The sequence below is a fragment of the Plectropomus leopardus genome, chromosome 11 (assembly GCF_008729295.1).
Source record: "Plectropomus leopardus isolate mb chromosome 11, YSFRI_Pleo_2.0, whole genome shotgun sequence".
Taxonomy (NCBI): Eukaryota; Metazoa; Chordata; class Actinopteri; order Perciformes; family Serranidae; genus Plectropomus; species Plectropomus leopardus.
Genome location: NC_056473.1, coordinates 14941730 through 14965702, shown reverse-complemented (window position 1 = coordinate 14965702; position 23973 = coordinate 14941730). Strand labels below are relative to the sequence as shown.

The window sequence follows — 23973 nt, the reverse complement described above, 5'->3', positions numbered from 1 at the left end:
CTACGAGACATCTGGATGAGTCTGGCTACAACATCTGTCCATCCTGTGCTGAGTACAGATCTGGCATTAAAAGTTTTTGATGCCAGCTGGTGCGTGCTTGACTACAGTATGTAGCAGAGGAGATAACGTACAACTAACACGGTGTAAAAGTGTATTTACAGTGCTTTTTATTATAGACACTGGAGATAAGGCTATTGTGACGCTAAGCATAACTGAAACTAATAATTAAAAACACTTGAAAACAGATTTCAGCATGTGCACTGACCCTATAACCCTATAAGACACCTTCCATATTGTATACTGTACACGAACATCCTTTAATAAGTGCAATAATGGCCCCAGTTCACACATCATCAACATGACAAGCTACAAACAGGCCACACACTTGTCATGCAGGACAAATAAGTGATGAGTAAGGACAAAAAGTTAGCTGAGGTATGCTAGCAAGGCTCTGTGTAAAAAAAAACATCCACTCACAATAATTGTGAGATTTTCCATGCTGTCATTGTCCCTCACCTCCAAAAAGGCAGAGCCCATAACGAAAGCAGAGCCAGAGCTGAGAAAGAGAGAGAAAGACGCTGTGGCACTACAGCGTAACCCGAAATGGCTACATGAAGGCCAAGGGGCTTAAGATAGTGCGGGATGTTTCTGATCATTAGTTTTAGTGTAAAACTCACATCAAAAACATGCTAGTTCAGGGTTTCCTGCAGAATTTATGGTAGAGGTGGACCCCCTAACCATAAATATCATGAATTAAGATACTGTCAGACTCAACTCAGCTGTCATTGATGATCACACTGTAGGTTTGCTGTAATTTTAAGGAACACAAAAATGGTTTTTGTTGTTGGGAAAAGTAAAGGCAAATGGTTGAATTGCTAACAATTTTCCTGAGGGAAACCCCATAGTTGCCAAGCTTTCTGACACACAAACATGCAGCTCAAACACAGCAAAGAAAAAAGATGCAACCTATTGTACACGTTCAACATTTTGTCACCTTACCATGTGCAGTTTCACAAAAACTCAGCATTTCAAATGAGACACGCACAGCTGCCTCCTGGTTGAAAATCCTGTCTTTGTTTGACCCAACTACCGCCCCTCTCTCCCTCCACACACAGACTCCGTCACTCTTTATACAATGTCATTGTCATGGATGGGTTTACATCAGAGTTGATCATGTCATACAAAGCTAAATCTTGCCTCGTGCTTTGGAATCAGATGCCAATGGCCACTGACAAAGCTGCTATATTTGACACACTTAAAACGGGCTGACATGATACATGTCTGTACAGATGTATAGGGGTTAAGGCAGTGATACCCAATTTACAGCCAATGGGCAGAGTCTGGCCCCCAATAGGGTGCCAAGTGGCCCCCAAACCATTTTCTAAATCACAAGAAGAATAAAGTGATTCACACTGGGAATTGTTTTTATACTTTTGGTATACATATGGTGCCAGAGTGCATAAAACAGCATCAAAATAGAGCTTGTTTATAAAAAAAAAAGTCCCCCGCATCCGCTGACAGAAGTCCTAGCTAAATGTCCTATAACCCTTGAAATGCCCTAAAATCTAAGAAACATCCTGAAATCTAAGAAATTTCCTAAAATCCTAGAAACATTCTTAAATCATTGAAACCTCCTAAAATCCTGTGAACATCCTGAAATCTAAGAAATGTTCTAAAATCTAAAATATCCTAATATCGTTAAAATATCTTAAAATCATGGAAACCAAATCCTAAAATCCTAAAAAAAAAATCTGACAATCTTACAATCTGAGAAACGTCCTAAAGTCATAGAAACATCCTGAAATCTTAAGTATCCTAAAATCCTGCAAACCTGCTAAAATCCTAGAAATGTCTTAAAATCCTAAAAACTCCTTGGGCTGCTGCGACTGGCCCCCAAGCAAAGCGGGTTGAGCAACCCTGGGTTAAGGTGACATGTTGATTCACTCCAAGCAGCTGAACCTTATCAACTTCACAAGCATTAATTGAGAGGCTGTTGGACTAGAAAGTAATAAACTGTGCAGGTGTCTTTATGTATCCATCCCATCAAGATCCTGTAAGCACTCCTGAAACATAACACAAAAATGCTACTGGCAAATTTTCACAGATACATAACTAAACAAGTACAACTCATAAATCTCATCCTGATTGCTTTTGGCATGGGCATTGTTGTCAAAACAATGTCCAAACATGTGCTGGAAGCCAGCGCCTCCGTCTCACAAAAATTCCTCAGATAATCACCCCCTTTTTCTTTTCTCTCATGAGCACTTCCCCACACTCTCTGTCTTCCTCCTTTCCCCCTGTCTCCTCCTCAATTTCAACCAGCGCTGTGATGAGAAGCTTCCTCTTTCATTCAGGTTCCTCTCTGCCTCTCATTCTCCGCGTCTGAGGCAGTGTTTCAGTGTGAATGAGTTTGCATCTCCGACATTATTCATCCTCTTACCTCTCATTCGTGTGGGAGGTAAGAGTCTTTTGATCATTTCAAAGCCAGGAGAGGAGATAGGCTGCACTGCGGCTCCAATCCTCTCGGCGCAGCATGGCGCTTCGCTAAGTCAATAGTGGCTAATGAGGGACCTGATAAGCACAAACCCCAATGTAAATTGAATAAACGGAGATAAGGATTCTTGTAACATCCAAAAGCAATGCTATAGTAATGACTGACATGGTGATGCAATATTGTTTGCCAGTGAAAAAGCTTTTGAGGGCTTTTGTTCTTTTCACTGATAGTAGGTATAGCAGGAGGGGTGACAGGGCTGTGTTTTGAAATTCCAAACCGCCTTTAAGGAGTCGCAATTTCATTTTTCTTTTCTTTTTTTTGTTTCACTTTTTTTCTCTGCAAATATGTTCTATGATAACCATTATGGATAAGTGCTATTCTCAAACCACAGGTGTCATGCAGCAATAAAATATTTGATGAATTGCCCGGGCCAGGTGTTGTGCTGGTGGGGCGGAATTCCTCCGTGATTCATCATAACAGCTTTTGTCTGACACAGCTGACAGGCAGCAGATAAGCGGGCTGGCATGTTAGCGTCGGCATATAGAGCGTCATCTTTAACCAATGCGTCACTTTGTTTTATTGAAAAAAGTGAACTCAATCATAGAGCAATAAGGCTGTGATCTGAGCTGATTAATGTCTCACTGTAAGATCTGAGAAGTTGGTCGTATTTAAATAATCTCGGAAAACTTTACTTAATAACTAGTGTTAAGATTACTTGAAAGTAAGTTGTTGCAACTTAAAAATGATGTGTGAAATTACTTTGTTCTTACTACGTTTTAGCAACTTCTTTTAACCGTTATTCTTACTTAACTTGATCATGACAAAGGATGTTTAAAAATATAGAACTATGATTGATTAGTAAACAACCAGCACAATACAGATATATACTTGGTTTACTGAAGATGCTAAAACTTGATTTTGTTAAACTTGTCATTTTTAAGTTGCATAACTTTACAAAATTCAGTTAATGTAACCACATATTAAGTGAACAATTGGATATAAAGTAATAAATAAATTTTCCAGTGCTGAGGGGCCTCCTCTAGATGTGTGCAATTAACGTATACTGCAACATGGCGCAGCTGAGACTACTCTTTAATTGTACAAAGAATCAGAGTCAGGAAATAATAATAGCAGCAGGAAAATTATCATTTAAGTGGCAACTTTATGTTTAATTTTCTTGGTATTTTTGTGGCCAAACGTCTGCACTTTCCAAAGATCACTGTCAATCACACAGGGTGTCACTTTTTTCTTTGATATTCTGCTGTTGCAGTCATGACATCTATCATTTCTCATGCAAAACAGCCAGTTCTTTTTTTATTGCAACTGTTTCTGGTGGGGGTTTTTTCTCCACATAAAATTTACCAGACACTCAGAAGGTTTTCTAACAGCCTTGGCCTCTAGATCTCATATACAAAACATAAAAGGTTTCATGCACCAGGTATAGATTAAATCACAATTGTGTAGTTGAGTCGGCAATGGATATGGAGCATTGAAAAGTGTTTTTATTTTATGAAAATGTTTCAGGTTCTTTTTTACCTACTTGAACTCAGGGCGAGGTTAGCAAGTAACAAGTAGGAGTTCCATTTAGTTTGCCAGTGCTCCTTATCTTTAGTGTCTTCTCTATTTATCTACTCACTTGTGTGCAATTGTCTCGAGTTGTGGTCTGCTGGTTACACCCTCAGGATCAGATCCATATGAACTATCTCAGTGTGCAAACCCTCAACCTGTGTCTTTGTTCCTGTTGCTGCTCTGAAGTTTGTTTCCTGCTACCATTGTTAATTTGATGTGAAACACTCACTCAAGATATCATCATGGATATTGAAGAGGCACTTCTTTAGTTTGCTTTGCTGGTCTTAGCTGTGACACGGTCCCCAACTCTAAAATTATGTACCCTCATTTTTAATGGCATTGTGAAAGGATAACTATAAGTAGGACACAGCCTTTCCTTTAGTTTTGATTTAAAAAACAGTTCTGGTTTAGGTAGGAACAATAGCAGTTTGAGGTCTTAGGCCTTACCCTATATTTTCAGCCAGTTTTCATCCCCAAGGCATCAAATAACGCCCCTCTGTCAGTGCTGTTGGCATAAGATCCCATCGCTAAATCTGTATAATAAGCAGCTGGATGGTGTTAGCTGAAAACGGACAGAACCAGCCGCAGTCTTATTATACGCTGGCGGCAGGTATGAATGGCACTTGCCTTGGCAGCACGATATGCAGATGTGTAGTGTCACTCGAGAATGCAGCTGTACAGAAACAGTCGTGTGTACATGATACGCAGTAGAACGGCGTCAAGTTGAAACGCTACCAGTAACAATGTAATATAAGGAGCGCAAGGATAGCTATAGAGGGGGCGGAAGGGACGGTGGATGAGTCCAACAGACCCCAGACTTTCATACAGGAGTCTGGTGCTTACTTCCCGTTTGAATGTTATGTTTTATTTTTCTACACCTTACCATTTGCCTCCTTCCTTTAATCCTAACCACCTGTGCCAGCATGTGTATTTGTTGATGTCTCGGTAGTGGTGCTTTTGATGCCTCAACATGCCATGTGCAACGTAATTCCACCATGTGCTTGTGATGACATCATGGTAGTAGCATCCCAAAACATCAATAGCAGATGCAGAAGGAAAACTGGAGGAAAACTGATGGCATATGACATCTGAAATTTAACTTAACTTAAATCGCCACAGCCAAAAACAGCACATTCGCAGTATCTGGCAACACTCGTCGCATCTGTTTACATAATCGCCAACATTGGCCGACTACCTATGTCTTATCAGGGTCTTGAAGGGTTGTCCCATTTCATGAGAAAAGATTTCAAACATAACCAAAGGGCAAAGTGGAACTCAAAAATGAAGGGTAGGGATAAAGATGAGAAAAGGGTTCGGCTTTAGTCATGACTAAATGTGAAAAGGTTTTACCAAAAAAAATAACAAAGTCATATATTTCCTGGGTTTTTCCTGATCTGAGGAAAGAATGCAGGTGAAACTGAAACATATCTCAGACAAACAGACATGCCCACCAGCCTCCGCACACTTTTCAACACTTCTTTGTTAAAGAGTCTGTCTCTGCTCTTGTCTCCACAATCTGAAGCTTTTGGTGGGGGAAGACTTTACTCACCATTTTGTGCAATTTCATTTTGGTTCAACAAAATTCCAAAAAAAATACATTTGCTGACTAACTTAGTGGCAGCCATGCAGATTTGTTTTTGTTATGAAACGAGAGATCATTTTGGATGTAATTTCAGGAGACCAGGTGTTTGCGTCTTACCTGTAGTTGTAACGGGCTGAGTCCAGACGCTGCTGCAGCTGCCATTGTCGATGGAATGAACTGCATGGGGTAATTCTCACCTGTTGAAAAACCAAAACAAAACATACTGTAGAGTGAGGTGAGGGGGGGATTACTGCACATGAACTAACCTGCTCTTTACCTTCACCCAGGCCCTGTCTGTCTCTTTCTGTCTGTCTCATTCTTTGTCTCTTTCCTTGTTCCTCCTCTCATGTTTTTATTCATTGCAAATGAAACATAAAGGGTCACCAGTTTTGTATTCAAAGGTTAATAACGGTCATTGTCGGTACAAACGGGTGCTTGAGACTAGGGGGATCAGAGTTCAAGTCCAGCACTCCCTCATTGGGATGCACTCATAAATGCATATACAAGTACCGTGTATAACCCCTACTGTTTGTCCCTAAAAGGCTTTCCATGTCCGAGCCTTTGTTAAAAAACAGACCAAAGTCAAAGCAGAGTGTAGAATAATGGTTTGTTAATCCCTTTTTCATCTCTGCCTCTCTTTGCGGCCTTGTGGGAGTGTATGCTCACGCAGTAGGAATAAACATGGATTATTCTGTATGAAGTATGGAGGGTCAGTGGCACGCGGTGTCAGGCGAGCACCTGGAGGAATGCATGGAAGAAAGGAATGTGTGAAAGACGGGGAGAGAGGAAGAAAGCAGGTGGTGCCGCGAATCCTACAATAAGAAGACTGTGTACTTGAAATGTGTTTCTGTGTGCGTGTGTCTTCAAGTGTTTTGTTGTGCCTGTTTGTACAAATCCTTGTGGATTGCTAAAGACATGCAACATGCATGCAATCCTTTTAAGGGACAGTTCACCCCAAAATCATAAATACATATTTTCTCCTCTTACCTATAGTGCTTTTTATCCTTCTAGATTGTTTTGGTGTGAGTTGGCGAGAGTTGAAGAGATAACCCACAGACCTTGTTGTGAGCAGTTTCATGTGGGAAAATAGTTCCCACAGGTAAGAGGAGAAAATATGTATTTATGATTTTGGGGTGAACTGTCCCTTTAAGTGTGTTTTAGGGAATGCATGTACTTTTGCTGTCTGTATCATCCTTCAGTGTATATGTTGACTTTGTGTATAGCAGGAAAACGTGCTTTAGTGTGTGTTTGTGTGTGTGTGAGTGTTTGTGAAAGTGTGAAATTCCATGTTGCAGATGTGTTGTGCAACTGACATGCTTTCAGCACACCATAAAAGAGACATTCCAGTCCTCGCTGTGTCCAATGTATTGTTCCCGATGTGAACAAGCAGAGCTTGTAAATCTCTCCGCTCATTTCCAGAACATTCCTCACCTGACACACCTCATTAACATAGACTGGGATCCCAGTGTTTGCGTTTGTGTGTGTGTGTGTGTGTGTGTGTGTGTGTGTGTGTGTGTGAGAGAGAGAGAGAGAGAGAGAGAGAGAGAGAGGGAGAGAGAGAGGGAAAGAGATGGGAGGGGGGGTGATGTTTATCCAAAAAACATATTTTCTTAACACTTGCCAGTGTTTAATTTATCTTTATCAACTGTTCAGTGTGTGTTTGTGTGTGTGTTTGTATACCTGGCTTGTAGGACATGCCCGGTGGGAAGAGGAAGCCCTGCTGTGCAGCAGCGGCAGCAGCCAGAGACCGCTGGTCGTGAGGAAACACTGGGATCATCATAGGAGGCATGTGACCCTGGACCTGAGAGAGGGAGAGGGAGAGAAAAGGACCGGGGGAGATAGTGAGTGAAAAAGAGAGGAAAAAGATGTTCAACAAATGCTGCAATGCTGCGTGTGTGTGTGTGTGTGTGTGTGTGTGTGTGTGTGTACGCGCAATACACAAAATAGAAAGATGATATGAGAGATGGTCAAGAAGGACAAGAGGGAAAAAAAGCAAACAGTGAAGGAAAGAAGCACAGAAGAAAGACAGAATGGTTGAAAATAAAAGAGTGACTGAATAAGGAGGAAGTGATAAGAAAAAATAAAGTCAGCTGAAGAATTACTGCTGGCAAAAAACAGACACAGATCATAAAAGACAAAATATAGACATGAAAAAGATAAAAGATCAGCTGGGTGGAAGAGACAAAGTTTAAGAGTGGAGACTAAACAACAAATAAAGACATATGTTCTTAAGAGACAAGTGTAAAAATGTGAAACAAAATGCCTTTAAAACAACAGAGAGGCTAACAGCTGCCTTTCATGTCAGCTTGAAAGAGTCTTAAAAAGTGTGTGTTCGGCTGAGTTAAGACACTGAGGGCTCCAACTGAGGAGAGCATATCAAAGATGAGCCTGCGGGAATCTATTAGGGCTGGCTGAACTTAACCACCGAACTGTCTCGCTCCCTTCCCTTTAGCTCGTCCTTTTCTTTAATTTTTTTTTCTTGTAAAATTGTTTGTCTTTTTCCCACTGGTATCTCCCTTTCTCGTCTTTCTCTCTGTCTGTCTCTCTGCTGAGCTTCCTTTTGCTTTCTTTCTTTTTCTCTCTTGCTCGTGAAGTTCCTGTCTGAAAGTTCATCAGATTTTGAAGATTTTCATTCACGTTAGAGGCATTAAAAATGATGTGCAGATTAGGTGCTTTTAAACACGTTGAAAACTCAGTTTATATCAGTCATATTTTACACTTGCTGAAAAAAATAAGCAAACAAAATTTAGGGGACATTTTTTTGTTCACAATGCATTTATTTGCAATTTGCTGTATCTCAATTTCTTTATCTTTTAGTTATACAGAAAAATGTATTAATTTTGACATTTTTATCAAGGTTTTCTAACAGTTGGTAATTGCAACTCTCATCCACCTCTTTTTTCCCCCATTTTCACTTATGTAGTGTTTTTATTTTTCTCCTCTTTTCTCTCCCAGTGACTTCTTTGTTTCTTTTTTCTTTCACCACTTACATTTCACATTTTGCTCAACAGTCTCTCCTTTTTGTCTACTGTCTTTTGCTCTTTAGCTTTCTTTAGCTAGAGCTTTTTTAGTTAGATTTATTTTCTCACTTCATTTCTTTTCAGTTAATCACACTATTAACTTGGTTTATAGAAATGTCTTAGAAATGATAGATATCTGTTTTGTTGTGCTTTGTTGAGATGCCTTACAAGCTATTTAACCCCTGAAACCTATACACAAATTGGTTTGATATCTTTCAAAAACATGAGGAAAAAGGAAATAAGCAACTTGACAAGAAATGTCCCGCAAATTGCAAGAAATTAGCAAAAGGTCTCCTGTTAATTTTTGGGCCTTGTCTTGTTAAACCGCTCATTCCTTTCTACATATGGTTTTGAAAGAAGTCAAACCAATTTGCTCAGGTTTTTAACGGTTAAGTCATCTTTCTTTCATTATGTTCAATGCAATCCACCTCCATTCATCTCTTTTACTACCAATACATTAACCACACCACCCCTCCCACTGTCCTCATGGGACAGTTCATCATTAGAGTCTAAATTTACGCAATCAGCATGTTGTGTGGTTATAGTATTTCTTTGCGTTTGTACTGCAGGGTTACGTGGTTGAATTGGATGACCGTCCTCTGGGATGTGAGGGTGGATGAAATGGTTTGTGGTTGGGTGGTTCAAAGAGCATGACTAAATAAAGAGAGAGATACGAACGGGACCATCTTTGGCTTGCCTGTGTTTGCTGAAGCACTGGAAAGATTAGTCGATCAATGAGAAGATTAACAGAATATTTATCGACAGCAAATGTGATAATATATTAATCATGTAACAAATTTAGCAAGAATAAAGCATTTGCAGCTTCTAAAACGTGTGGATCCACTTCTTTTCATTGTAATATCTTTGAGTTTTGGATTGTTGGTTAGACATAACAGGCAGCTTAACCCTTTGAAAGCTGGAGCAACATCAGTTTTCTTGTGCTGCTTTCAGGCACCATTTATACGTGTTTAAACCTCTGAACTCTTAGCACATCGGTGAGATTTTTTTTTTTTAAAACACGGGAAAAAGGTAGCGAGCAACTTGATAAGAAATTTTCCACAAACTAAGAAAACAGTAGATTTAGAAATGTCTAGTGTAAAAAAAGCTAGGGAAAAAGTATTTGAAAAAACTACTTATAGCTTTTTATCCTAATTTCATATTTAAAATTATATTGCAGAATAATTATATTCTCGCTTTATCTGGGTCATTATTTTATTTATTACAAATTTTCGGTAATTTTCCTGTACTTTTAACTAATTTCTCCCTAATTTTTGGGTCATCTCTTCTTCTGTTGCTCATTGCCTTTTTTTCCATGTTTTAAAAAGGATTCAAGCAATTTGTACGGGTTTCAAAGGATAAAAGGTATGGCTTTAGGTTCTGGGGACTTGTTGTGGGCTTTTCTCAAATATTTTTTGAGATTTGATAGATGGAGCAATTCATTAGCCAATTAAAAAACATAATTTGCTGGATCTTAAAAGTAATCAACCCAGCCTTCTAGAAATTATGTCTGTGTGTTACTAAACTGCCTAATTAATTATATTGTTGTGGCAACATAATCATTGTCTGGATTATGTTCAGAGACAATGTTTCTTTAAGGAAACAAAACATCAAATTCATGCTACTATTGAAATTCAGAGTGATGCATTACACAAGTTCCACTTTTATTTAAAATAAAATGAACATGAACGAATATGAACATAACTGCCGAGAGGACTGGTCCTCTATTTGTGTGTTTATGTTCAGTCCTGGAGATTAAATTGAATGATTCTGCATTGCAGGGGAAATATTTTTGTAAAATCAAATTAAGTAACATTAGAATTAAGTTGTGGTCAAAATTATGATGCAGTCACTTGTCACCATTTTTAAGTATTGTACTGAAGGATATTAGAAGAAAAAAACATATGTGGTGTGTATGTGTGTGTACAAGCACATGTCTGTGTCACAACCGGGCATCAGATATCAGTGTTACCCACAATAAGCATTGTTCGGTAAGCGTGCAGTTACATGTGTACATCACCTGATCAGTTCTTCAGACAAGGTCATTTAGGTCACACTACAAAAAAGCCTGATTGCTTGGGAGGCCCTCATCTCACTCACACTCACACTCACACTCACACTCACACACACACACACACTGGAAGTTCAGGGTGCTTTTCCCATACACACACAGACACAAGCTGTCCGACGTCTTGTGACATGTTGAAAAGGGAATGAAGAGAGAATAAAAAACAGTCTGTCTGTCCAAATGACTAAAAAAAAAGAAGAAGAAGAGAGAAGTGGGGAGGGGGTGGACGTTATAGAGTGGGACAAAATGCTCCCATTCATTGTATTCCTTTGGGAACACTGGGACTGACTGGGGCTGCTTCACTCGCGCAAACACACAAAGATCTTCTTTTACCGAGGGGAGGAGAGGGCGCTGGATGAATGGACTGGGGAAGGTGGTGCTGCGGGGGCCCCACTCTACTCAGCCCCTAAGAAAACACAAGGCCCCCTTCCTCTAACTGCCCACCAGACACATCAACATACACACCTAGGCACAAGGAACATGTGTACACGCGCAGACACACACTCAGAATTAATGGTCCTCTTGTGTATGGGCAGCAGGCTTAGGGGGCAATGAGTATATATGTGGTGTGTCTTTATGTTGATGTGTGTGCGAATGGGGAGAGGAGAAAGAAAGAAATGTAGTCGTCTGGTTGTGCAGTTGGCAGGTATGGACACATGACACTTGAGGTAACAATCTGCAAATTCATACAGTTAAATTGTGCTTTGTTCACTGTTTACCTAACTGAAAAAAACAGTTAAGGCCAAAATTATTTGTAAAGAGACTTGTTCTGGATTCCAGCATAAAATAAAAAACTGAAAAAGCCCAATATCATATAAATATTAAAAAAATCTGTAATTTAGATTCCACCAAGAACATCCACAAGGACAAAACCAGATGGTGCCATCTAAACTTTTGGATGAATGAGTGAACTCTGGAAGCATGATTTGGATGGATGCAAAATCTCACTGGCTCACTAATTTAAGTTACTTTTATCAATTTCTCTTTATCTCTCAATCAACTGCAATTTTCTTCCACTATTTGTATTATCAGTTCTCCAATAAGCAGTATGATGATAGGTTATATTAGGGGTGATTTAATTTAACGTGAAAACCACAGACTGTATAAAAATAATGGACGTAGCCACCGTGACATCATCCACTGGTTTGTGGACTCCCCTTTTAATCCTTTGAAACCTAGAGCAAAATTATTTTCCTTGAGATGCTTTCAGATACCTTTTACAAGTATTTAAATCTTTGAACCCTGAGCTAACTGGTGTAATTTCTTTAAAAAACATGGGGAAAAGGGCTATGAGGGACTTGGTAAGAAATGTTCCAAACGTATAATTATCATAATTACATATTAAAATTCTGTTTAAAAAATTCAGATTTTTAGGCACTTTTCCCAGGTCATATAGATAGATAGATAGATAGATAGATAGATAGATAGATAGATAGATAGATAGATAGATAGATAGGCCAAATATCAGTGTTCTTATATAAAATTGTAGGCAGCTGTTTCCAGTAAACAAGCTCAGTTAAGGAAAGTGTGCTACCTACTCAACTTGAAACAGCAGTGAGATGAAGTAACGTGTAACATGTAGCTATGGATTAAAGTGTTATGCTAACTTAGGTGGCATTTTTTTCCGTAGGAGTAATGGTCTCATTTGCGCTGGGAAGTCAGAATTTTCAAGTTCCAAGCAGAAGTTTTGACTGGAGCACCCCTGAAGTCAGATTTCTGACTCAGAAAGTCGGAGGAACTTCACCAACCCTGACCTCAAGATCCACTATGGCTGCTCCATGCATCGAGGGTAGTGAAAGCTTCAGTCATATCCTGCTTATTAGCACTTTTGGTCTTATTTATGTAACATTAAAACAACTATTTTTGTCGATCTTCTGTTTGTTGAAATGTTGCTACAGTGTTTACATGCGCAAACTACAGCATAACGCATTGTTATCAACTGGTATTGCTACCACTGGCCAACCTGGCTAGAACTGGTTAAAGCAACATTTTGGTTTAATGACTTGTACTCGATTGGGTGTACCATCATTCCCAGCTCTGATCTCCGACTTCCAACGCACATAGAAACACAAATGTAAATTGAACACAGCATTTAACACAAGCTTCAAATAACATCAGCCATAGCAACTCGATAAGCTAATGTGATGAGTGCTTTTAGTTTGTATCATGTCCTTTTGCCCCCTAGTGGACAAACTTTTCTTACTGCAGCTGTAAGAACACAAACTATTACAGTGCTCAGTTTGTTCTTCCACCATCTTGCTACACCCATGTGAACACAATGCAGATACTAGAGGTGATTTTAATTAAAGCATTCAGAACTACTGTATGCTTATAGCATTTTTCTATAGGCTAACACACAGGTTAATACACTGAAGTGAGGGCCATTGTAAAGTCAAGAGTTTGCCATTCTCCATAGCTGGTGAGTCCAATCGACGTTATGGGCCTTCCATGGCTTTCCGAGTCATTGTGTCTGAAGCTGTATGTGCTGACGTAGGAGCTGCCTGTCCATCTAACAGCCATTTGCCTGCTCCATTAGCTCTTATGCATGTGTGTGAGTGTGTGTGTGGATTATTGTGTTTGTGCCTGTTTGTCTTAGCGCAGGTTTAGCAATCCAGACTATTGAGAACCTCACCTAACGTCAGCACTTTATTGACGAGAGAAAACCTTTCAGCTGTGATTCAGATGGACAATAATGAAATAAGGAATTTACAGAGAGGAAGACGCTGTAAAGCCGTTTGTCATGCATCCTGACTCATGAATAAATGTTTTTTTTCTTGAGCTGTCACATACTGCCAGTTCTGCATCAAAAACTCAGATTATGAATGTTGGTCAAAACCGTATCTTTACCTGAATTAGTCATAACATAAACACCAAAAACAGTGAGCTTATTGCAGGGATACTCAACTTACACTGGGGGCCTCTTTTGCAAAATGGCAGGAGGCCAGGGGCTAGTCACAGCAGCCCGATACAAGTTTCTAGCATGTTAGCACATTTCTAGGACTTTTGGATTTTTCTGTGATTTTAGGATATTTCTAGGACTTTGGGGACATTTTTAGGATTTTAAGGCATTTCTAGGATTGTAACATGTTTCCAGGATGTTAGCATGTTTCTAGGATTTCAGGACATTTCAAAGGTTTTAGGACATGTCTTACATTTTAGGACATTTCTAGGATTTTTGGACATTTCTGGCATTGAAGCAAGTTTCTAGGATTTTAGCACATATCTAGGATTTGAGGACACTTCTAGGATTTTAGAACATTTCTATGGTTTGAGGACTTTTCTCGGATTTTAGGAAATATCCAGTGTGCTAGGGTGTTTCTAGGATTTTAGGATGTTTCTAGGAATTTAGGACATTAGGGGCTTTGCTAGGACCTCTGCCAGTGGTAGCAGGGGGATTTTCTTCACTATGGTTGATAAACAAGCACTATTTTGATACTTTTTTTATGCACCTTGGCACCATATGTCGGCCTGTACTAAGAATGCAAATTACTTTATTTTCATTGCGAATTAGAAAATGGTGGGGGGAGCAGATTTGGCCCGCTGGCCATAAGTTGAGTATCACGGGCTTATGGCGTTTCAACAGGGGGCAGCATACTGTAATTTTGGAGCAGGCTACATCATCCACAGATGAAAGTAATACAAGATAAAATTAAAAAGTAAAAACAATCAGAAAACAACAAGAACTCAAAGAGAGAAGAGGAGGAGGAGGGCAGACGAAGGAGGAGACAGAGGAGTTATAAACGAAGAACAGAGAGAGGGAGGGGGAGAAGGAGGAGGAGTGCGGCTTTGCAGTCATTAATTAGCCCGTTAGCTAGGGCCCGGGCGGTGCGGTTAGGGCCTGCGCCTTTGTGGGCCCGAAGGAAATGGGCCACATATGAGAGCCATTATAGGAACTGACTTAACAAAGACACATGCCTGTCAGCCACCAGGCTGGGTTGGGCCGCTCTGCTTACGGCACACAAAGGGCCCACCACCACCGTGTGCGTAAGCATGTGCATGTGTCTATATATGTTTTTGTACATGTGTATGTGTGCTTTTTTGTGCGTGTGTCAGGGGATATATGAACAGTCAACATGTGTGCATTGCAGTATCAGCTGTCTCTACTTTAAGTTAATATCAGATGCCTTTTAACGTGTAAGTACATATATGTGTGCGCTTACATGCATTTATTTACATTTTTATGTGTAAATATCAGCTGTTCAGTGCATTTCTTCTCGTGTGCATGCATGCCTGTATGTGTGAGTGTGTGTTTGTGTGTGTGTGTGTGTGTGTGTGTGTGTATGCCTGTATGTGTGTGTGTAACCATATCTATCAGAATGGGGCCTTCGGAAGCGTTTCTTTAACCCATGGACATCCCCCGCTGGCTCTCCACACCATTTAAAACCACATGACAGGAAACCTGGGTCACTTTGAACTGCAGTAGCCCCCCCCCCCCCATAACACCACAGTCACTGACAAACACACTGACACCATCCACAGACAGAAGAGAGACAAGGAACGATGAAATGGAAAAATGGGCTGAAAACAGCTCCCCGCTGACATTTCATTGTCTCCATTCATAAATCAGATACAGATAAGACTCTAAAGTCTATAAAACTTTCAAAATTTATGATACTAAGTCATAAAATTATTGCTAATTAATCACTGAAGGTTGGTTAACTTTATTTGCCCTGATGATGCAACAGATGGCATGCATACACGGAAAGCTGCACATAAGGGAATTGCAACTGTTCCACTGTTCTTTCTTATTTTTTCCATCTGGACAACATTTAGTGTTTCAAATTAAGATATGAACAACAAGCGGCACTTCTAAAAAGTGTCTTTACCACACTAAGGCCTATTCTTTTCAATTGAAACAGTAGCATTTGGTCAGCTCCTTAGAGTATTGGCCTGAGAGGAGCTCAGGTCTGGATTTGATAAGTGGAAACAGACCGGTGCAGCGCTGCCTGTGTGTTTAAAGCCAACACACATCCGACACAGCGTAAACAGCCCGTACTCCAGTGACTAAGCCCTGGAGCTTAGCCATAATAATTCTAAACCTCTGTACAGTAGATAGACCATATGCTCCTTACTAAGTTGGTTCACCAAGAAATGCCATTGTTTTAAAAATAACAAGACATTACCACACACCCAGCTGCGATCCATTCAATATTTTAGCAACTTGCAATGAAAACAAATCCTTTCTTGCATTAACCCTTTGAAACCTGGATTGACATAATTTTTCTTGTGCTGCATTCAGATGCCTTTCTCAAAAACATGGAGGAAAAAGGCAGTGATCAACTTAGCAAGAAATGTCACACAGATTGCAAAAGAGTAGTAAAAAGTGACATGAAGATTACCTAAAAATACTAAAAAAAAGAGGGGGAGGGTTATTAAAAGATTACCCCAAACAACAGGGAAAATGTCCAAAAACTCATAAGAAAATTTTAAAAATTAAGTTAAATAAAAAAATATAAATTACAGAAAAAATATAATATGATATATATTTCTTATTAACTTTGAATAATAAGATAAATAAAAAAAGCAATTTTCTTTTTAACTTTTTATTAAGTCTTCAGCAAAATGTGCTCATTGCCTTCTATGATTTTCAAAGAAATCAAACCAATGTGCTCAGCCTTCAAAGGGTTAATTTCTGCTAAATAGGCCGTTTCCAATTAAGTTCATCATAGAGAATAAGTGTGAACCATGAGATATAGTTTCACCTGAATTTACAGCAGATTCTTGTGAAGCTCTACATGATAACATGTTGCTCTCAAGAGCTATTTTTTGCACATCCCTTCATCCTCAACAACCAAACATGACACAGTATCCATGCTTCACAGCGTGGAAGAGGACCCGAGAAGGAGCTGGTTTTTATGGCCTCGCTCTCCCCTGGGGCTCAGAGGCCTAATGAAGTCCGATCCGAGCTTTATTAAGATCCAAGGGTGGGGCCTCGTAATAAAAAAGCAGAAGAAGAAGGTGGGGGGGGAACAAGCTCTCGTTAACTAGATCACACCTCCGGAGCACAGGGAGATCCAAAGCTTAGGACCGATGGGGGGTAAGCGGGAAAACACTGAACCGGTCACAGCGGCAAGTGGATTCAGATTGTCTCAAAAAGCAGCAATCCAACCACTTAACAAAACATACTGATGAAATACAAGCTGGCTAACTTCCCACATGGCTATCAGCCACAGAGTGCAAATTTACTAGCATTTGGCTCACAGCTGATGGTAATTTCTTGTGAGTATTTGCAAAAAGAGTGCAGGGATCATGAGTCTCAGTGCATCAGGTGGCACAATGAAACAGACGGAGAATGAGAGAAAAACAAAAGGAAATAAACAGATTCTGGGGAAAAATAAGAAGAGTGAATTAAACAGGAAATTATCCTATTTTTATCTGCACGTGTCTGTTTAGGTATTTTTTCTTGTCAATTCATTGTTATCGGCTTGATTTATGAAAGCTGCAAAAAGAGTCAATAGAACAAAGAAATAGCAACAGAAGCGGCAACATTAACTGAGAGCTGAACATTTGATTGAAACAGACGGAGAGAGGAGTGCATGTTGGGATGAAGAGAGGAAACACATGTTGATTAATAGACAACTGGTAAAACAGAAAGAGTAGAAGGAGGAAGCCTGGAGGATGCTGGGATATTGATCGCTCAGTGATCAATGCAACAGTGAATGATCCGGCCATAACCAGGGCAATTACTTGCTCACCGCTGTGTGCCTGTGTGTGTGTGCCTGTGTGTGTGTGTGTGTGTGTGTGTGTGTGTGTGTGTGTGCATGCCTCTGTATCAATGCAAGACTGGTGCGGTGTAACTGTTGTACCTCTCAATAGCAGCAAAAAAAGAAAAGAAAAGGTCATGACCTCTCACTGTATTGTTGTTTTTCGACTCAATAATAATGGAATTGGAGCAGCAGAAAATGGACATTAGATCATCGAGATGGGGGACAAAAGACAAGAAGTTTACAGTGTCCTCACAAAGAAGAGACAATGAGTAAGAAACAAGGGGAGTCAGCTAAAAAATGTGAAGAATTAACGGAAGAAGTGTGTGTGTTTATGAGAGTGTGTGTGTGGGTAGTTGGGAAGGTGTGTCTGCCTATACCAACCTGGATCTGTTGTTGGAGAATGTTTATCTTGTGCTGCTGCTGCAGGAGCTGCTGCTGTTGTCTGGCAATCTGCACACACACACACAAAGAGATAGAGAGAACATGTTAATAAAACATTTGTCAGACTCACAGGGTGTAAAGCCTGTCATTGGCCCGCCTAAAACGACGCTTGTCAGACCTATCCCCACACTTCTTTTTGCACTGTGCATGATACAAAAACCTCTTCAGTAGCAACCTACACACTAAAACATCTTTTAGTGGTTTTTTTTGTGGAGTTTTCCTCTGCAGGGATTTAATCTCTTTAATGCCAGCACTCGCCTCTCCCCCAAAGCATGTTCACTCCAGACACTATCTTGCAAGGACACTGTTGTTGCATCCTAGGCTTCAAGATGATTGTGATTGGTTTAAAGAATTACAAATAATCTGGAGATTTTCAGCCTCCAGTGCCAAACAGTTCAAGATACATCTGGCTAAAACTAATAAACCATAATGTCTTCATTAACTCTGACAAGAAGATGAAGAGTGGGGAAGACTCGATGTTTTGTTTTTTGAAAAAACTGGCAAATTCTTGTGTTTATTATTATATTTGCACTGTTCATCTCATTTGCGCAATAATAATTCACCGCTTATTAGAAATAATAGATCATTTCCCATTTACACTTGAAGTTGCTGCTCTATACTTGAAGTTGATGCTTGTATGTTTTCTTCCTTGTGCCTTCCTTAACAGTATTTTTATTACTTGGTGTAATCGCATGTTGGTCTGGGAGAAACTGCATTTCAGTCCTGTCTATGTCCTGTACATCTGGCAGAATCTGACTTATTTTCTTTACTTTTTAATAGGAGAAAAACTGTTTTAAAATAGTGCCAAAATATGGGTCAAAATCAATTATTCAAAGAATGCTTGCATGGCTCTTATTTAGAACTTAGAACCCCATTATAAACTTTATTTACCACAGTGATTATGATTAGGCATTACATCTCCGACAGGCATGCCCCCCATATGACCAAGAAGGTTGTTGCTGGATGAAAATTCACTTGAAAATATTAGGGCTGAGGCAAATACAGTACGTTTCATTACTTTTCAGCGTCCAACAGTGTATCATGCTGCCACTGATACGCCAGGTGCCCGTGGTGTATACATAACATTGCAAACAATTCTGTCCACCAACGTTGTCAGCTGACGACATCCAGCAGTGCATCATGTGAATGCAAAAGGTGGCGTGGGATCTTTTGCTGAAAGCTCCACAACAGCAGCGGTTTTTGACGATTTCTGAATGAGAATGGGCTTGAAAATTTTGTTGGTTGAATAGTTACAGACACAGATAAGGATAATGGTGTACTTGCTCATCCCTCGAAATTACACCAACAATAGACCAGTCACTGTGCTGTATTTTAACCAGTTGTTGCTTTTCCTAGCATGTTATTGCTGCAAACTTTTGGGTGCATAGAGACCTAAAATCTGAGATAAATGAATTCCAGCTGATCTGTTGAAGAATATTTGGGGTGAAAATTGTTAGAGCATAAACACAGAGTTCTTATGTTGAGTGAGAAAGTGAGAAAAGCCAGAAAAGAATGTATTACTGCTATGCTAAAAGCTGTGTTTAAGGCAAAAATGTTCAGAGGCACTCAGACTTTAGTCTGGTGTGGGCATGGTGCAGCAGGTTAATAGTCATGCTGCATTCACAATCAACATTCCTTTAGCAGAGTGGAGAGTTTCTAAACAAATCTCTTAATGTACATTGAATCTGTGAGATTGACATGTTTACTAGGCCAACCAACGACACCGAGCACGCCTCTGGACCCCCCCCCCCACACACACACACACATCAGTGCTCATCAAGAGGAGGGGCAATCATAGTTAATTTTTCTGTTGTTTTGATGTAAGATCGTCTAATAAAAAACATCTGAAGTGAAACATTACAGGGCTGAGCCTCAGTTAGTAATGGACAACTAGGACCGGCCAGTCGCATGAGGTGAAAATCCTTAAAGGGGCAGCACATCAACTGTTTGATCCCGCCCACTCCTGCACCAGAAAAGTAAAGCAGCTGCCTCTCTTTTTTCTTGAGGAGTCGTTTAGTATATTTATTCTGAAATGTAATTACAGGCTGCTGAATGGGAGGCGGCGCCCCATTTGCACACATGTCATATTTCATTAAAGGCAGATTTCTCAGGGTTTGTCTGTAGGGCATTATCCTATCAAGTCTCAACAGCCAAATGACTGGCTGATATTGGAATCTGTCTTTCTTTTCACTCTCTCCATCTTCCCCGTTCCTTTGTGAAGCTGTGAAAGGTGGAATGTGTTGTGATGGGAGGTGTGGACTTGTCCAAACAGAGCCTGTCGTACGTCGACCTACAGTAACGTGTCGGCAAACAGCGAAAACAAAGAGCAGCTCACCTAAACACCTCTCTGCTGAGGTTCTCTCTCTCTGTCACACGCTATTTTTTCTACGTCTGACACCTGAAGACACACACATCAGCATCTGGAACTTTATCTACAGCTTTTAAAGCTACCCACAAAAATACAGATTAACACAAACACACATATTATAAATAAAAATGTTTTTAGTTCATAACTTTTGTCTTATTGTGGAAGTTTATATACAAGATAGAATTATATTTATATTCTATCTTCCAGGCTATTTCCAGGTTTTAGGACTCCTTCCTGGGGTTCCCTATCGATGTGCTTAAGAGGTCAGTACCAAGGAACTGCTTTGAATTAAGTGGTTCTTTTCTTCTAAATAAACTTGCTGGAAGTTTATCCAACCTGTCTGATCATTTGACTGCTCAAGTTCTCTATTCTGTTGGACTTGCATCTCCAAATATCTGCAATCAGATTAGTCAGTAAAATGTCATCACACCATGCAACCCTCTCTACCTGCTCCTGCTGCTGCCTGGCCAGCTCCATCTGTTGTCTCTGCTTCTCCAGCTGTGAGGCCGCCATCTTTTTCTGCTCGTCATGGGCAGAGAGGAGTTGCTCCCTCAGACTGATCAGCTGACCAATCATGGTGGAAAGCTGGTGCTCCTTCTCCTCCAGTGACTCTGGTGTACCTGCACAGGTAGACAGAGAGGAAGTGATTTTAATTTGACCTTGAAAATGGGAAAGGTCTGCTCACACTGGATGTCTGTTCAAAATACATGATATAGTATTTAGTTAGCGATAGAAGAGGATAATCTGAAGCCATAAATAAAAGTGTAATTCTCTGTGTCGCTTATTTGCGAGAGTGGCAATTTTTAAAGTGGGTTCCCAGAGAAAAGAGAAAAATTTAATAACATAGCATTTTTTATCTATTATTGTATTTTTATTTAAAAGTAATTTTTAAAATAATACGTCATAAGCTGTCAGTGATGAGTTGGTAATGTGTACTGTTCTAGCCATGCAGCTGCTCTGCTCGTGAAATTTTGCTGGCTGGCTTGCTAGCATGTAGTTAGCTAGAACTAACTCACAAAAATGAAGAGTTTCTGAAAATAAAGTAGACCTGATGAGCATGAAAAATAGCTCAGCTGACAGAAGCTCAGCTGCAAAATAGCTCTTGGCCAAGTAAAACTCCCAAGTATGAGGTAGCATAGTTAAAGTTCCAATAAAATAAAGCATGGATATGAGTACCCCAGTGTCACTTGAAAGCACCTAGCAGAGGCCAAAAGAAACTTTTTTAACACTGCATGGTTTGGATATTCAATTCCATCTTACTACAGGCTCGACAAACTTTAAGAGTTTTCTCAAAGTCACGCTTTATCTGTTAATATGATTTTAAAAACAACAAAGAAAACAACTTTAAGAAATTTACTCAAAGTCCATGATGATATTCATCTCACCAGTTATTCTTCTAGAAGAAAGCCATGACTGAAACAAGTTTTCCTTTTCACAAATCAAAACAAAGCAAATCAAATTTGTTTGTTCAACACAGACAACCTGTAGAAACTCCCATCCCCAAATTCCCATAAATCATCTGCCTTGTCGTTACATCTTAGTACTTATTATCTTCTGCCTTGTCTCTACATGCCATCAGTGTTTATCACTTAGTGTCTGCACCCAAGAACAATAAAACCACTTTGACTTAACCTTTAAAAATGAGTAGCTGTCACAGGCTTTTGTCAGGTTTATGATGTAGACATTCTTGGGAGGTTTTAGTCAGGAAGGAGGGCCAGCACAAGAGAGACGTATTAAATGTACTACATCACAACAGAGGGCAATGATATACAACTTTTACTTTTTCATCAGCATCAGGGTTAGGGTCAGCTAACTAGGCCTAACATAATAGCTTGTGCCTGCTCCCATCATACCTTAAGCCCCTGTAAAAGGCTCTGATCTTTGAAGGATCTCTTCAAGAATCTGAGCAGCAACAAGGACTCTGCTAGGAGGACTAACCCCACCGTTAATAAACACATGCATGAGAGCTACTTTGTCCACAACCGCTTGCACATTGGACTACTCCTTTTACCTAAAATCCACATTGACGAAGGAACAATAACGTCTATTAAGGGTATTTACATCCAGTATAGGCAGTCCAACATACCCTGACCATGGAGCAGCTGTTGTGATGCTGTCTCATTTAGAGAATGCCTCATAATCATGGCCAACTTGATGAAACGTTTTTGATTTTCTGTGTCTCAGGGTGTTCTTTATTGTGTGTGTATATGTATGTGTGTGCGTGTGCGTGTGTGTGTGTGTGTGTGTGTGTGTGTAAGGTCTTGCCCTGGGGCCATGTAGGGAGACTGCAGGGTGGCCCCAACACTACCTGCATACTAACAGAGTCTCCATTGTAGTTCTGTCAGGCCCCTATTGTACCCCAAACTGGCCCCACACACACTCTGTCTCTCACACACACACATACACACTCACACACAAATTACCCCTCAGCACCCCTGTATCAAAGGCAACATTCTCCTCTTCTTGTCTCTCTTTTTTCATGCTTTTATTCTTTTTTGGTTTTCCCCAAACAACCTCCCCATCAGTTACTCTATTTCCAAGTCCAGAATCTTCCTGTGGTGTCTCTCCTCTCCTCTCCTCTCCTCTCCTCTCCTCTCCTCTCCTCTCCTCTCCTCTCCTCTCCTCTCCTTCTGGTCAGTCTTGCAACACTGATGGACATTGTATAATGTGCACACACACACAAACTTCTTCCTATTCCCCTACATTTCTTGCAGTGAAGTAAAGTCTATTGTGTAATTGCAACAACTGTGATTACAGCGCCATGATTCATCCTTGTGGATTACTGGCTGTGCATTCCAAACGCGACGCCTTGCGTTCCTTCAATGCTTCTGGCACCAATAATCATCTCAGACGTTTTCCGTTTTCCATCCATCAGGATTATTCACGACACCTGCTGAGGGCACCAGCCAAAACACAAAGCCTTTAGTGTTTTCTTACTCTGTTTGGAGGATCTGTTTCTGAATCGACACCAGAGCATGGTGTCAAAACTCCTCTCCTCTCCTCTCCTCTCCTCTCCTCTCCTTCTGGTCAGTCTTGCAACACTGATGGACATTGTATAATGTGCACACACACACAAACTTCTTCCTATTCCCCTACATTTCTTGCAGTGAAGTAAAGTCTATTGTGTAATTGCAACAACTGTGATTACAGCGCCATGATTCATCCTTGTGGATTACTGGCTGTGCATTCCAAACGCGACGCCTTGCGTTCCTTCAATGCTTCTGGCACCAATAATCATCTCAGACGTTTTCCGTTTTCCATCCATCAGGATTATTCACGACACCTGCTGAGGGCACCAGCCAAAACACAAAGCCTTTAAGTGTTTTCTTACTCTGTTTGGAGGATCTGTTTCTGAATCGACACCAGAGCATGGTGTCAAAACTTTTACTTCTGGATGAGCTATTTGTTAGTCATTTGTGGATGTTTGGATCAATGAATTCAATCAATCTTTTTGTATGTCAATGCATTAATTAATTGTTTTAATGTATTTTCCTTTTACTTCTCAATTGTTTTGCAAATGTTCCCAGATTTTTCTTAAGCAAAAAAAAAACAGACAGGTACAGCAATGTCTTGTGAAAACCATATATATTCAAAATGTCATATTTTATGAGCTAGGAGTAGGTTTTGTGACACTACATGCACTATTTAACCAAACCATAAAGAAACACTTTTAGTTAATCTAAAAATAAAATGAGCAGTTTCACAGATAAATGTTTTCATAGGACAG

At 40.1% G+C, this 23973-nt stretch overlaps 1 protein-coding gene across 5 annotated transcripts in view; it reads right to left on the bottom strand.

Moving 5' to 3' along the window:
• LOC121950463 (transcription factor SOX-6-like) overlaps positions 1-23973 on the bottom strand; it is a 155199-nt gene that overhangs the window by 48169 nt on the left and 83057 nt on the right. For all 5 annotated transcript variants that reach the window (XM_042496467.1, XM_042496469.1, XM_042496471.1 and 2 more), the window contains exons 6-9: positions 20694-20866; positions 17819-17887; positions 7326-7446; positions 5763-5842 (exon numbers count right to left, since the gene is read on the bottom strand). In XM_042496467.1, the coding sequence (XP_042352401.1) occupies positions 5763-5842; positions 7326-7446; positions 17819-17887; positions 20694-20866 (443 nt within the window). The remainder of the gene's footprint in view (positions 1-5762; positions 5843-7325; positions 7447-17818; positions 17888-20693; positions 20867-23973) is intronic.